Raw genomic sequence first — 16,443 nt, forward strand, 5'->3', positions numbered from 1 at the left:
GGCAACCCAAATCCCGGGTCCCCAAAAGTAGGTCTCTGCTGCCTCTGCAGTCCTCGCTCTCGGGAGAGAGCCGGCCGTTCCAGCGGGGGGTCTGTTTGAGGCTTGGGTTCGCTTCCGAAAGAGAGGAGGGGGATGTCCTGCTCCCTCGGCGCGGGTTTGGCTCGTTTTCTTGAAAAAAAAACCAACCGCTGACCCACATGCAAAGCTGTCAGGGCCGCAAAGAGGATAAAAAAAAAAAACAACCATCCAGCCCTCCTCTCAGCTATCACCACTTTATCACCTGCATGTGCTGGAAGGAGGCTCTTCCCTCCGCTGGGAGAAAAAAAAAATCAGCTTAGGAAAGCAAAGTTTGAACAGCGAATTCCTGTTATTTCAAAACGCCCCATGTGACAGGATATTTCCTTATCATTTCGAGCCCAGAGCTTTCCCCTGATCCACCAGCCCTTCACAAGTGCGGAGGACCTGCCCGGCGGGAAGCCCTCTCCTCACAGCGGCGAGGCGCCACGGGCGAAGCCGCGGCGATGGCTCCCTCCTCGCTCCTGCTTTTCCTCACACTTCTCCCCCGGGTTTTTCCGCTGCTGGGTAAGTGCCCGCAGGGGCTGTGGGGGATGAGGCGTGCGGGGAAAAGAGCGGGGTCGCGGCGGGCACCGAGCCCAGCTTCACCTGGGGCTTGAGGGCGGGAGGGAAAAAGCCGCCCAGGTGGAGAAGCCCGCGGCCGTTTTAACCCCCTCGGTGCTGCCTGAGGGGAACCTCGAAGCGGCGGGGCGGGCGGCTGAGGGAGGGCCCGAGGGGAGGCGACAGCCTCCCCTCGGGCCCTCCCTCAGCCGCCCGCCCCAACTGTCTCCCCCTCCTCACCGCACCCTGAGGTGCCCCGTGGGTGAAGCTGCCTGACGAGGCAGCCCTTTGGGTGCCCATGGTGTCGCGGGAGCCAAACATGGCCGTGAGCGGCAGTGCCTCAGTTTCCCCCACTGCCTAAGGGACTCAGCCCCCGGTCAATTTAACACCGTCACCCAGCTTTCCCTCCGCTGCCTCCTTGTCGCCAAGGTCTCGGGGGAAGTTAAGGTAGCTGAGGTATTGGCACGGAATAGAGCTGTGAAAACAGACGAAAGCTGTGTTTCTTGGTGAAACCTGGAGCTTGCACCCTCTCACTCTGAGAATTACTGTGATTTCCAGCACACTGCTATTTTTCAGTGAAAGTTTTGTATCTGCCCTTCCCGAAAGCCTCTCAGCATCCTCAGCTCACCAGTTTGAGGTCTACTGAAGCACAACTTTATCACACTGCCTTGTAACCTTTCTTGCTTTGTGTAATTAGCAGCAATCATTGCAGGCTATCTGGTAAGCGAGAGTCTGTATGGAGAAGAGTCATCCTACCTGCTTGCTGCCTTATTGCTCCCCCATCTCTCACTTCTGGATTTTGGTGTGCTCTTCTGGTGCTCTCCATTACTGTTTAATGCTGGTAACGCTTCACTGGCTTCACGAGTTACTTCTTGGTTTACGCTTGCATAATCTTTGATAGTTTGCAAATGCTGCAGAGTGTGAAGCTATGTTGGCATGCTGGAAATCTCTACTGTGGAAAAGGTACTTGGCCAGTGAGCTTTTACAGCATGAGGTACAATTTTTTGGATGTAAGCTGGGGCCAGAGATAGGCAAATAGTCACAGTGTGGTGGGTGAAGAAAAATGAAAGCCTATGAGAAAAATTCTATTAGGATCTACTTGGGACAGTTGAGGGAAAATACGCTAGATCTCCCTGGATGGGTTATAACAGTGAGGTAAGTTGGTTCCTATGCCTGGCACGTTCCTATGCATTTTAAAGAACCTCCTTCCAGGAGTAATTTTCAAAATATGTATTAGTCTGTTAGAAATTGGTGTAATTCAAAGTACCAAGACTCTGGTACTCATGATCACACTGTGGTGGACCTTTAAGTGTACCACCTACAGTTCATCTGTAATGAAGAATGGCACCCGTTACGGGAACTCTATAACAAATGTTGCTACAGGACAGTGAAACACAGTTAATGGTTATAGGAGTAATTCTGCTCAGCCCGTTTTACAGATACAACTCATGATGTTGACGGGAGCAGTATCAAGTGTTTACAGAGAAGAGTTGGCAGGGCATAGAAAGTGTTGCACAAATACCTGGCTTGTTTCATATTCTTCTAGGCTATCTAATAACTCCCATGGAAAGTGTTGTATGGGAATCCTCTTTGGTGTCCAAGCAGGCAGAAAAACACAGAAATAAAGCTGTAAACTAGAGCAACACAGGACCATGCTACAGGTCTGCTGTATGGTCATGAATGAGACAGGAGCAGCTCTGAGGGGAAGGAAATCCTGCAACTACAGTCTCAGCCACAGTTTCTCCTGCATCCTGCTACCCCCTGTTCTGTGTTCCTGTTTTGGTGCCAACTTATTTTCAGTGCCTGCTTGGCTATGTTGGCCCTTTAGCTGCTTACCTATGTATTATTCCCTGTCAGAGCCCTGTGTGTGCTGGGGCCTTGTATAAGCAGCTGTGTTGCGTTTACACATAGCTAATGCTTTGTAAAGGCACAGTCAGAAAAGCAGAAGACCAAAGATTTGTCTTGCCCCCGCCCCCACTGGCCAGACCTCTTTGTTTAGCTTTCTGACCTTGTTTCTGAAGCCCAAACTCTGCACCCTTTGAGGCTTGGGAGCAGCAACCCAGGCTTTTGACTCTGGGGTACCTTTTTCACGTGCATACCATCCTCTCTTTAGTACCATAAGCTGCATAAAATAAGGAATGTTATTTTAGGCCACAGATACAATTTTAGCACTTTGAAAGATCACGCAGTGTTTTCTACACATGTGAAAATGTGTGACATCTCTTTTACCCAGAAAATTCAAATAAGATTTCAGGAAAAAGAGAGTTGCAAGCATTGCATATACCAGTTTACAATAACATTGTGCTAAATGCTAGTAGAAAAGCAGAATAAAAAAAGTTATCACCAGCAGTGATAATTATACATTTCCTTGTATTGTCTGTGAGTAAAACAGATTGGCAAAAGGCAACGATTTCTGTCTCCAGTGCTCATCAGTTTTACACTACTTCCCAGTGAGCTGGAAGCCAAAGGACAGGAGAAGGAAGCTGAACCATGGATGAGATAAGTCTAGGTCAGCTGTTTCTCTGAGAGAGTTATTTGTTCCCAGGTTGTTCTTCTGCAGAGAAGTATAATCATTTCCATATTCGAGCCTCCGCAGAGAAGCGAAAATTTTCTGTAGTTAACCTGTTTTCCTCTTAAACAGTTCTCCATTATAGAATTTGTTTAATTTGGTAATCATACACTAAAATAAATAATGTTTTAATTAGCTTCAATCCCCAGAGTCACATAAATTAGTATTTCTCTTTCCTAGCTTGTAGCCCAGTTAAAATACAGTTTTAAGTCCTTGAGCATCCTGTTACATTATGTCAGAGATACATTATGTCAGTGTCAGAGAGAACTATTAAGTTATTGTGCTAAAATGTATCTCAAGGGGATCAGACAGGAGAAATTCTCAGTCTTTGAGCAAGACCAGCTCAGAAATGTTACACTCCATAGTACGTCCAAGTGTAAGAGATTCTAAAAACTTTTCTAATAGTTACAATTTTGAAATAAACCTTGAATACATGAAAATGCATGCTGTGAAACACTGTTTACTTAGAGGGAGAATAACTTTGGGACCTATGAAGAGCCTTGTAGATTTCCATAAGTCATTAAGAGGCATACCTGATGATGGCAAATCCCACTGTTGTCAGTATTTCATTCATAATGGAGACATGTAAGAAAGGAGAAAGAAATCACTGATTACTGCAGTTGAGTGAAAAATGAATATGCTGTTCTAGCCCAAAAATCCTTCCCCTCAGTTAAGACTTTAAGGATTTTAGCAGACCTTATGGGAACAGAACTCCCCACTGTGGGGAAATGGAGCCGGAAAAACTTACTGGCTGTTGTCATCTCCTCATGCCTGGGAGCCAGGATCAAGGAGCCAGTGCTGCTGGAGTGCTCAGTGTTGGGATCTGCAGTGCACGGTGTGTGTGCTCCCTTGTTTCAGCAACTCCCATGGGTGCAGCTTGGAATAATACCATGAGCGTGTTTTTTCTCTTCGGTTTAACCCATGCTTTAAAGCTACAGGAGACACTAATTTGCATCTCTGCTGCTTTGCACTTGTGAGTGTGGATGCTTTCACTGATGCAAAATAGTTGAAAAGTACTCACATCTGAACTAGTTGCATTCTAGAGTCACTTTAGCAGGTGTAGGCCACCGGAGTACTGCACCTTCTTTTGCTGAAGAGATGATGAGATTTTAACCCCAAGAATAGTGTCCTGATTCATATTTCGTTTAGATAGTAAGTAAGATACTTCAAACCAAATGATTCCAGTGTTTTTTGTCTTGCAGATACTAGCATCTTCTTAATATATAATGAAGATCACAAGCGCTGTGTACTGGCTCAGAGTTCTAATTCAGTGACTGTTGCTCCTTGCGTTCAAGAAAATGAGTCACAAAAATTCAGGTGGGTCTCAGATCACCAGCTTATGAGCATAGCATTCAAATTGTGCTTGGGAGTGCCTTCGAAGAAAGACTGGGTTCCGATCACTCTGTACCCTTGTGACAAAGCTAGTGAACTTCAGCGATGGGAATGCAGAAATGAGACTCTTTTTGCAATCCAAGGGGAAGATCTGTTTTTCAACTATGGAAACAGACAGGAAAGGAATATTATGCTGTACAAGGGATCTGGTTTGTGGAGTAGGTGGAAAGTCTACGGAACCACAGACGATCTGTGTTCTCGAGGCTATGAAGGTAAAGTTCTGTAAATTAATTTCTGTATTTCAAACTCATTTCTATGTGTATCTAATTAAAATATTTAGAAGTGTAGGAGAATTTCCTTCATCTCATTAATGATCAGTGAGTGTGACTTCTGGTGAAACCAGCAATACTTGAGTGTGTGGTTTATGTTTTTTGAGGGCTTCATTTTGCTTTTTTGTCAGTTGTCAACGTTCTGATAGATAATTAACCATGCATGGTAGTGATTCATTTGGAGAGGGGAAAAAAAGTCTATGGTTATTCAGAACATGTGTATAACTAACACACAACAGTTAGCTTTTACTATTTACATATGTACAGAAAGACATAGTGTGACTGTATAGTCTGTTGATTATGTGTTTGTTTTTTTGTCAACAAATATGAATTATGCTGCAAGGATTTAATTAACTCTTGATATCTTCAGTTCCAGCACACTGAAGATGCCTTCCTAGGTGCTTGAAGTGAGTCTCAGAGCTGGTGCTGAAGTGTTAGACAAAGAAATAAGATAATTTAAATAGAATCATAGAATTGTTTAGGTTGGAAAAGACCTTTAAGATCATCGAATCCAACTGTAAACTTAACACTGCCAAGTCCACCACTAAACCATGTCCCTAAGCACCACATCTACATGTCCTTTAAATACCTCCAAGGAAATAGTTAAATTTGAAAAAATTATGTATGATACATACATACATATATACATATATTTATGATAAGTATCTGGGAATACATTTGGCTTCCCATTTAGTGTTCTTTAATAAACATAAATGGGCACAGAGAGAGGTAAGGATACATTTTCTAGGGTTTACAGAAAGGCTGATTACAGTACTAGTCCTTGGTCTAGAGCCAGAATAAAAGAACTGTAGCAAAGCAAATTATGTGAAAGGAGGCGGGGGAAGATGGAGTGGTGGCCTGCCATTCCTTCTTCCTTTGTTTTCTAGCAGCTCTGTGAGACAGTCACCTTGGTACGTCACCTCTAGCAGTCCCTGTCAAGTAGCGTTCCTCTGTGTGTCTTCCCATCAATGCGTGTACATTACACATGCACACACAGAAAACTGCTTTAGTTACTTTGATAAGTTTCATCGACTCACGTTTCTGATGAAACAAAAATTATCCTTAGATGCCAATGGAAATTTTATCTGGGCATAATATATTGGAGTCACTCTGTGATATATACCTTTCAAGTTTATATGTATGTACTCTTCGCTGTCTGAAATGGTCAGCAATTGAGTGGGTTATTGACAGAAGAATCAGCAGTTGTTTGTGCTTAAAAAGAAAATTGCTTAACTGTGTGGATTTTATACTTTTGATTGTTATGCATGTAAAATTTAACATGGGAATGTACTTGTCTTGGCTCAGTCAGTTCCGGTCAGTTGCCTCCTCAAGCAACAAAAATTTGTCTCATTGTGGACATGGGTATCAGCTTGGACTAGAGAGAAAAATTATCAATGATGTCCCATTTCTAGTACAGTTTGTATACTAAGCTAGCAAGTTCTGCTTGCTCTAATATGCTATAATATGATCATAAAGCTGAACTGATATGTATCCCATACTTATTACTGCTTATACATTTTTAAATTGTTGTGTCTCCTTAGATACCTACACAGTGAAAGGAAATGCCAATGGAGCACCTTGTGTATTCCCTTTTAAGTTTGGTGATAAATGGTATGCTGACTGCACAGATGCTGGCAGATCAGATGGCTGGTTCTGGTGTGGAACCACTTCAAACTTTGATGTTGACAAGATGTATGGATTTTGCCCATTGAAATGTAAGTTTTGTATGTTCAAGATTCTGCTGTGCTGTTACTCAGCTGCCTGGAAATATTGGTGTCCTTAACATGTGCTTTACTGTACAAAATACAGTTTGAAATGGTGCATTCTTCTGTCACCATGCACTACTTAAATATGCAAATATAGGGCTTGGCATAAAAAAAAAATTGACCACCTACATCCAGGTGAAACTGTGTTGATCATATGCTGTAATCTGTAATTACACCATTTACTTAAATACAAAGTTAATTATGTGTAAAGATATTACATTAGTATATGCGAAAGGCCCTGTAGAAGTTTATGCAGCAGAATTGGAAGCTAGAATATAGCTTAATTGAAAATTAAGACTACTTTGTAGAGTGAGTTGCCTCTCAAACATCAAGGAACTTACATGAACTTTTTACTAAATCCCAGTATTTCACGAATCTGTGTGCTATGTTGTAGTTCTGTATTTAAAATCAATGAGAAGTATTCATATTCTAAATTCCCTGGTTTGTGTATAGTTAGAGTTTCAACCGTAGTATTATGAATATACAGAACTTTATTTAGAAATGTTGGTATTACTTTAAGTACATTGGAGTAATATGCCTGTATATATTTGAATTCTTTTAAATTTGAATAAAATTTTCCTGAACTTCTGTAAAATATGTACTAAGCATTTTGTCTGCAAGCTGCTGCTTCTTCTGTCATGCTGAAAGAGGTAGCACTTCTCCCTCCCTTCTTCTTTATAACTGTGTTTTGCTGTGAAATGCCAGCTGACTGCAGTCAGAGCTAAGGAGAAAAATGTCTTTCCTCTGATGTGAAGAAAACAGTGTGGGTTGATCTTAACGGGTTTGATGAGGAAGTATTAGTGTTCTTGCCTGATTTCCATGAATGTTGCATTCGTTATTTCAGACAAATAAAAATTATGTGTGTGTTTGTTTTTTTTCCTATGCCAGTATTATTTTCAAGATATTAAAAACATGTTGGGCATATCAATCCCATTAATACAGCACATGCAAGATCAACTTAAGAATGCTACCTGTCTAGCATTCTTTGAGTATAGCAAATAGGAGGCATCATTAAAATTTTGTTTAATTTTTTGGCACAATTCAAGGAAATTCATTCAGATGGCTGTGATTGTTTTTGGAAAAAGCTGCTTTATGCTGATTGCCTGCATGTTTCCTTCCTGATTCTTCAGTACTGGCTATAAAATATTCAAGTTTGGGTCGTATATTTTAATGAGAGACAAGCTGTGGTAGCAGAAGTTTTAGTCAGCCCTATGAAAGAGGAATGCACTGCATGAGAAGTTAATAAACTCCAACAGCACCTTTAAACATAGAACATTGAAGTCTTTGTATGTTAAAGTTTATTTAATAAGATTAAAGTGTTTGTTGTTCCTTAAACTGTCTGGGGGAGCAAAAGTGCCAATATGAAAATGTGTGATGCAAACTGTTACAGCTGTTCATACTGGGGCCTGGTCATACAGTGAAATTATCATAATGGAACCAGTCACTTTTTTGACTGTGAGCGAAACCAGCTCAAATGTTTTCCAAAATGAAGAGGGCATAAGACTATACTTGTAACAGTTATTATACTCAATAGAGGTGTAGAAATTTGACCGGTGGACGTGACATAATTGTGACTATGACCCTTTATTTGGTGCTTTAAAAAGAGATGCTGATACAGTGACAGTAGAAACTTAAATCCCACAGGAAGAAACTGAGAAGTGTTGCTACATCAGTTTCTAGTAGCCTAGGAAATACTGGTTCCTTACAGATTACACTGTGTCTTTTTGAGCTGTATGTTGCACTGCAATGTAGAAGTAGGTGTTGGGGAAGAAAACAGGTTGCAGAATGTAGGACCATCAGGAGAGTAAGTCATGAGCCATGCCTATAGCTGTATTCAAGTGGGCAAAAGTCCATTGAGGCCCCTTTCTTGACAGATGAAAGAGCTAGAATTTCTGTGAAGAACTTAGAAAGCCTTCTAAGTGATGCATAAAACTGGCGGCTGACTACGAAGGAAACGAAAAGTGCAGAGAATGAGGAAATATTTAAATAGTCTTGTTTACCTCTTCCTCTGTAATAATTGTAGAAGACTTATAAAACCCTTTCTATCAAGTCAGAGCCAGTTTTCTTTATTGAATTATAGATTTCAATATTTTTGCAATTTCTGTTGTATTCTAGGCTTGTGCTTATGCATAGGAATTTATGGTCTTGTAGAACATAGTGTAGCAAAGAAATTTTGCCTTCTGATAGTCATAAAATATTTTGGACAGAAGTTAGTTTGTGGATAATGATAATTGGATGAAAGTTCCTATTTTTAGTCAAATGTCAATATTACAGTAGGTTATGTTTGATTTTTGCTTTCTGAGGCTAATTTGAAAAGAAGCACTTCATATTATCTATAGACTATCACATATAATACAGGAAAAAGTGGAACTGGTTACTGACCTGCTGACATTTAACATGTATCATCCTTTGTCCTGAGTTTTGTTTATTGTACTGTTTTCCTCTTATTTGCACACTTAGGTTTTCTGAGCTCCCTGGATTCGGAAAAGGAAAAGACCTCTTTCTCTCAAATTTTTCACAGCTTGCAACTTGAGAAACTGATACAGGCTGCAGGAATTTCAGTCATTTTCCATTGTCAGCAGACATACAGTGAACCCTGCTATATTCTGCTTTTGTCATGCAACTTGAATCTCTTTATGGAGTGATAGTTAGCTCAGTGTTAGGGCCACCTGTAGGTTCCATTTTTGGCAGAGGGAGATCACACTGTTGTCTGTTGCTTGTTGTGAGGATTCAGTTGAGACGAGCCAGGAGAGGCTGCAGCAGTGTAAGGAGTGTGGTACCTTCTGGGGCCACATCTAATGTTGGGCCCTGCTGGATGACGTTTTCACTGGTTTGGCATTGCCTAAAAGTGCCAAGTTCAGGTATTCAAAGAGATCACAGTGAGATCATGTGGCAGAGAAGAAAGCATGGTGGTATGTCAGATACATGCATAAGACAAATCAGGAATTGCAGGAAAGGGTGAGATGGATGCTGATAATGTAAGTTTTGTGTTCAGTGCTTGGGTCTGATTACCTCTGTCAGAGTAAGAAAATCCATAGCCACTTTTTATAGTACTCAAAATTTGTAAAAAAATTGGGGTTTCTTGTCTCAGAAAAGTGGTCAGCTTGATGTATACCTTAGCTAGCATGAGTCTGGAAGTTTTTAGTCTTTTTCTCCACAGTGAGGAATCAGCTCCTTTAGCATGGCTGTAGCCACTCATCTTCTATCTTAAACAGCAGCTTTGTTATGTCAGAGAAAATGGTGACACTGTTTCATTACCTGTGTACTGGCCAACACAGCTGTCATGGTTTAGCTCTGCCCTGGATTTACTAACATGTTAGAGAGCTTCAGGACTCCTTTCAAACCAGTTCTCTATTGCAGTGGCTAGGTTTGTGTATTTTTACTAAGTGATTTATTCTGTATTTTTTTCTGGCTCCATCTTCATGATCTGTTATGGCATTTCTTTTTCTCCCTACAGTTAATAGCATTGATTTGTTGTGGAATACCGATCCTTTAACAAATGTCCAGTACCAGATAAACTCAGAGGCAGCTCTGAAATGGCACCAGGCAAGAAAAAGCTGTCAACAACAGAAGGCAGAGTTATTAAGCATCACAGAGTTGCATGAACAAACATACCTGACAGGTAGTGTAATATCCATCAGTGTTTTTTTTTTTTTTTAAAAAGTGCATTATTGTAACAGTGACACTTATATAGCATGTTCCATCCTGAAAATGGATATTTGTTCAATTCTGGTAATTAGTAGATTTAAATTGTTATCTTGAATGATTCAGCTGGAAAAATCAGACAGATAATGATTATTTTGTCCTGATTTAATACTGCCAGAAACTTACAGTAACATAAAAAATACAGCAATTAAGTAATGCAAGCAATAAAGAATGAATGTTGAAATGCAGTAAAATGCAAAATAATTTGTAAACCAAAGATGCAGATACCAAGATTGCATCATTTTTGTGCTCTACTTGTTATGTGTACTAGTCAGTGTTTTGGGCCTGTCTCTTTAAAGCTGTCGTATGATCAGTATGTGCTAAAGTGTGAAAAGAAAGAAAAAGAACAAATAAACAAAAGGACTTACAAATAGCTTGTTTTATTTTCAATCTCCTTCAACATTTTTTTGAAGTAATTTCCAAACTTCTCTGAAAAAATTCAGTCCTGAATTTGTGCTTGAAAACATTTACGTTCTATAATGAGACAGTCTCCTTTTTATTGCCTTCTTAGCCTGTGTACACACATGAAGTAGTCCACTAATTCACCTATTAAATAGATTAGAAAATATTTTTAATATGTTACATCAGTTGGAAGATAAACTTTTCTATGCCATATGTTGTACTATGTAAGTTCTTAGAATCAGAGAATGGTTTGGGTTGGAAGGGACATTTAAAGATCATCCAGTCCACTCCCCCTGCTATAGTCACTGGATCAGGTGGCTCAAAGCCACATTTAACCTGAACTAGAACACTTCTAATGACGGGGATCCAGAACTTCTATGGGCAACCTGTTCCAGTGTCTCACCACCTTTGTTGTAAAAAAATTCTTCATTATGTCTGATCTAAATCTATCCCCTTTCATTTTAAGACCGTTGCCCCTTGTCCTGTCACTACAGGGCCTGGTAAAAAGTCTCTCTCCACCTTTCTTATAAGCCCCCTTTATATATTGAAAGGCTATGATAAAGTCTCCCCAGAGCCTTCCCTTCTCTAGGCTGAACCACTCCAACTCTCTCAGCCATTCTTCACAGGAGGGTTGTTCCAGCCCTCTGATAATTTTCATGGCCCTGCTCTGTAGTTGCTCCAACAGGTCGATGTCTTTCTTGTACTGGGGACCTGAGAACTGGGTGCAGTACGCCAGGTGGGGTCTCACCAGAGCTGAGTTAGAGGGGCAGAATCACCTCCCTTGACCTGCTGGCCATGCTTCTTTTGATGCTGCCCAGGATATGATTGGCCTCCTGGGCTGCAAGCACACATTGCTGGCTCATTTTTTCATCCACCAGTATCCCCAAGTCTTTCTCCAGAGGGCTGCTTTCAATCCATTCATACCCCAGTCCATATCGATATTGCGGATTGCCCCGACACAAGGCCTTGCACCTGGTCTTGTTGTACTTCATGAAGTTCACATGGGCCCACTCCTCAAGCCTGTCAAGGACCCTCTGGGTAGCATCCCTTCCCTCCAGGATATTGACTGCGCCACTCAGCTTGGTGTCATCTGCAGACTTGCTGGGGGTGCCTTTGATCCCACTGTCTATGTCATTGATGAAGACATTTCATAGTATTGGTCCCAATACAGACCCTAGAGGAACACCACTTGTTACTGGTTTCTGTTTGGACATTGAGCCATTGACTGTAACTCTTTGGATGCAGCCATCCAGCCAATTCCTTACCCATCTAATAGTCCAACCATCAAATCCATATTTTTCCAATTTAGAGGAATGATAAATGTATTTTTAATGCTATGCACAGTCTGTTCTGTCTAAACTTTTGTTTTCAATTTAAGGGTTTGGTCAAAACATGGGTCTTTTTTTTTTTTTTTACTGAGTGTGATGAAACTATTGTTGAAATTAATGCTCAAGGGAGCAATCTGGCACTGACGTATAGAAGTGAGTTATTAGTTGGTGTGTTTTAATTGCAAACTAGTAGATATTGATGCCAAATGTATGTGAAAATCAGTTTTTCATTCTACAGCTCTCCTGGCAGAACCAGGATTTCCTGTCGTGCTCAGTTCTTGACTGTCTTAATAACAAGTTTTTTGTATAGAAGAAGTACTGGAACATATTGGTGCCAAATCAGGCTCTACTATGACATTCCAGTCCTTTCCAGTGCTTAACTACCCCTCCTTTTACCCTTGCCATGCTTCAAGTGCTACTCATAATCATGGTGTCAAAGACAAGTAAAATATATAGAGCAACATTACATACTGGCATGATGCCATCGGTACTAGCTGAAATAAATAATATATGCTGTGCAATGGTTTTCTGCGAGCTGTGCAGAAATACATTTAATTCAAAAAAATCAGGAGTCATCCACCTGGGCTTCCAAGTCTTACACAACAGGCAGAAATGGACAATTGATTAATAATGACTATAAATAATGCTAGAAAATTCAGCAGGACCATGCTTAAGCATGATATTTCTAGGTGTTTTGCAGAACTGGAGGATTAATTTGGAACTGGTTTTAGCAGCCTGGCTTATCATTGGCTAAAGAAGTGAAATCAGATGAGTCTGAAAAATTTACAAGATGATGTGCTGTTAAAAAGATGATGTTTGGAATAATTGCATTTTAATGTAGTTTGATAAAATGCAAACAGTTTTTTTACTTTACAGTATTTTGTAAATTTGAAACTCACATTTGTTAATTTTATTGGAAGAGAAAATACACAATAGGAAACTATTCATGTTTCATTTTAGAAAACTGTTTTTTGGTTTTGTGACCTTTTGTGCAACTTTATCAATTTAATATTTTATAATTCTGGAAAAAAATATTTGTTTCATATTTATGATCATCGGTTTACAAAGAGCATGCAGAAGTGTCATTTTGTTTTCTATTGTAATAAAATTTTCCACACCTAAAAACGTGAAAACTCTAAAACTAAGGTGACCCATGTAAGATGACATGTTTTGCAGGTTTAGCATAGCCACCTTAACTAAAAGGTTAAAAGTTGTTAAAACTTGTACTGGGAAAAAGGAGAAGCAGATGGTTTAGCTAGAATTCAGCTCTCAAGTTTTGAGAAAGCGTTTGCTGTTGCTGTGCACTTCCAGTATCTCTCTTTGTCTCTGTTACCTAGGTTTGACTGGCAGACTGAGTTCTGCTCTCTGGTTTGGTCTTAACAGTTTGAATTTCAACAGCGGATGGCAATGGGTTGGTGGTGCTCCTTTTCGATATTTAAATTGGGTTCCAGGTAAGGTTAAATATGTTGCTACTCAGTTTAAAAGGCAAAAATTTGGTCATTGTGTAACATGATTCTTTTCTAGTACTCTGGTCTCCTGCAATTATTGAGCTTGTTTTGATGTTGACAGGTTCTGACTGTGGCTATAAACACTGTGAGTAATGGCCCTTACGCTAGGGATACACGCTGAGGTTAATTTATTATTCACAATGGAAATGGTAGCCTCAAAATCCAGAGGAAAGTTTTAAAAGTCATCTATTCACACTTCATTTGTATATCTTCTTAATGTACTTTATTTCTATATGACTACAGAATAAATCTGATGCTATAGGTGTCTTCGTTTGTGAGATTAGACTGGTCAGTGTATGTTTGTTTTAAATTCCTTTCTTTTCCAATTTGTTTTGGTTATTTGCTTAAAGATTGGACTTTCATTTTCATTTGGGATTAACCCACCCATGGCAGTAACACATATCAAACTGGACATGTTAGGCTAGCCTACTTTAAAGCAAACTCAGCTACTTCACACCTGTGGTTGCAATGTTGAACCCTGGTGCCATTATTAAAAAGCGAGTCTCCTATGCCATCTGTATACATGGTGAATAAGAGGTGTTTTTCCAGTTTACCATTTGGAGTGCCTATGTTAAGGCGTCTTTTTGCAGGACCCTTGTTTTCTTGCACTGGCTGTTCAGAAAGCCTTTGGAGACGAATTTAAAGTAGATGTCTGAAGTTATGCAGTGTAAATACTCTTCTGTATCTTCATTGAGCAAGTCACATGTATTTAACCTGCAGTAACTATAAATGCACGCTCCATTGTATCATCCAATGGCTTCCTTATGTAGATAAGGCCAAAACCACATTTTATGTGGACAAACTTCTTGAGTAGGTAAGCTTTGAAGAGTGAATGGAACTATTTTATAAATAGCTCTCCAATGGGGTGAGCACACAAGGCAAACAGATGGACTGAACTGCAAGTCGCTGTGAAGGTATTTATAGGTCTGTCATCCAAGTGCACTGATGAAGATCTGCATGTAATGAAGAGTGGAGGAAAACTGATTGTGAGGTGGAGCCAAAGTGGCAAGGGGAGCTGTTCGTGGTTGTTAAAACTGCAGACAATTCGCAGTTGTCCTGTAAAGGATTAGATGGGTTTTGGTGTAACCAAAATGGGCTCCATTTATCTTTAACTCTTTATGTTTCTTAATTCCATTCAAAGGTAATACTCTAAAGTCCGTATAACCTATTTTATATTTGTGCTATCTCCTTCATGACTTTACTTTGATTAGCCTACCTCTATTTCATTCCCATTACCCTGGATGTTCAAGAGCTGGCTGTTCTTCCACTAGTATATTTTAAAATAATTTGTGTAAGCTTCATATTCTTCCATCTCACTAGCTCTAAATAAATAACAGAAAAACATGGGAACTAAGTTATCAACATTTAAACTAAAATTATGCTGTTTAGGCATTTGGAAGAGTTAACTGCCAACAGCTGAACTTTTTTTTGTACATTAAAACAATTTAAATTTGTATTTTTGAAGTAAGCGTATCTTTTTCTTCTATGGGAAGAAGATATAACATGACTTCAAATATAAGACTAATCTAAGGTAATGAAATCATAATGATATAAGAAAATTTTCAGTGAACAATCCTGCACACTAAAAAATATTGTTTTGCTGTGTTTATTGCCGAAAAGTACTGACACTTGCTTGTTATGTAGTATAGCGGCATGTGTTCAGGAATGAAAGAAAATCCATGTTAAGTTTAATCACGTTAGACCAGATCTTGAAAAGTTCATCTGGTTTATGGCAGAAATTTGTTCTGTTCTACAGGTTCTACTTTTCTTCTAGATGTTACTGTTAGTGCTAATGCTAATCTTCAACTGAAAATATTCAAATATCCTGCTATTGTCGTATTGTTTAGATAAGTGGACAAGCAGTTCACATTAGTGAAATAATTTCTTATTATTTTTCTGTCTTTACTGTTACACTAAGTACAGAATTTGACTAGCTTACTGAACATTTTTTTCACCTAAAGATTGCGTTCTGAAGTTTAGACATTCTTCATGTAGAAAGGGAAAAAACCTGAACAAAATAGGTGCACTGCAATACCTTCAATCAAGACTTTGAACCTGTGAAAAGGCTGTTAAATTGTGAACTGGATAAATGTCTCAGCTTGTGGTGGTTGTGAAAAAATATCTCTTAAGGGAATGAACGGCCCGTTCAGTCTAAAGGACTGTGGAGAATCACAATTCTCTATATGTAATGTATCTTATAATTAAAGCATGGAACAGATAAGGATGTGAGAGTAATTGGGAGGGTAACCACAATGTGCTTGTACTTTGTTGTTTTTGTTGAGTGTTGTTTTGTTTTTTTTTTTTTTTTAAAGGACATCCTTCTCCAGAACCTGGAAAAATCTGTGCAGCGTTAAATCCTGGCAAAGGTGCTAAGTGGGAGAATCGGGAATGCAATCAGAAACTTGGCTATATTTGTAAACGAGGAAATGCTACTTTAGAATCTTTCATTATTCCTACAGGTAGGTTTGGTAATAAATCCTCAACAAATTATTAATGACAAGCGTTTCTTATCTGTAGTTCTAATAGGTATTTGTTATTGCACATGGTAAAACCAAGCAAAAGTCTCTGCAGACTGTGGCTTGACCAAGATTCCCTGTAAAAGCGAACAGTGTGTACTTCCTTTTTTTTCTGGCTTCCCTACTTCCTGTATAGTAATCTTTCTTCGGTAGCTTTGAGTCCTAAATTGCAGAAATGGTGGAGTTCTCTTTTCCAAAAACAAGCAGAACTGTCAGATTTCGTTCATAAAATAAAAAGAGAAATAATTTAATGTTTTAAAAAACAAGATGTAATTATCTAAAGCCCCATGTACTCAGTGAAACTAATCTGTTTCTTTTTGCTGTCATTTTTACTACTTATGGAATAGAGTGAGTTTGCCAGTGCAAGTTGGTA

At 39.5% G+C, this 16,443-nt stretch overlaps 1 protein-coding gene across 2 annotated transcripts in view; it reads left to right on the top strand.

Annotated features, from left to right (window-relative positions):
• Positions 1–451: 451 nt before the first annotated feature.
• Positions 452–16,443, top strand: part of LOC309598910 (macrophage mannose receptor 1-like) — a gene marked incomplete at both ends in the record, with an annotated part of 64,257 nt that continues 48,265 nt past the window's right edge. The window contains 6 exons of one of the 2 annotated variants that reach the window (XM_082329937.1): positions 452–582; positions 4,387–4,788; positions 6,387–6,560; positions 10,069–10,233; positions 13,384–13,497; positions 15,867–16,013. In XM_082329937.1, the coding sequence (XP_082186063.1) occupies positions 522–582; positions 4,387–4,788; positions 6,387–6,560; positions 10,069–10,233; positions 13,384–13,497; positions 15,867–16,013 (1,063 nt within the window). Of the gene's footprint in view, positions 583–4,386; positions 4,789–6,386; positions 6,561–10,068; positions 10,234–13,383; positions 13,498–15,866; positions 16,014–16,443 lie in introns of those variants that run through there. The other variant, XM_082329938.1, reaches the window with a different exon arrangement.

This window comes from Platalea leucorodia (assembly GCF_965183815.1).
Source record: "Platalea leucorodia genome assembly, chromosome: 1".
Taxonomy (NCBI): Eukaryota; Metazoa; Chordata; class Aves; order Pelecaniformes; family Threskiornithidae; genus Platalea; species Platalea leucorodia.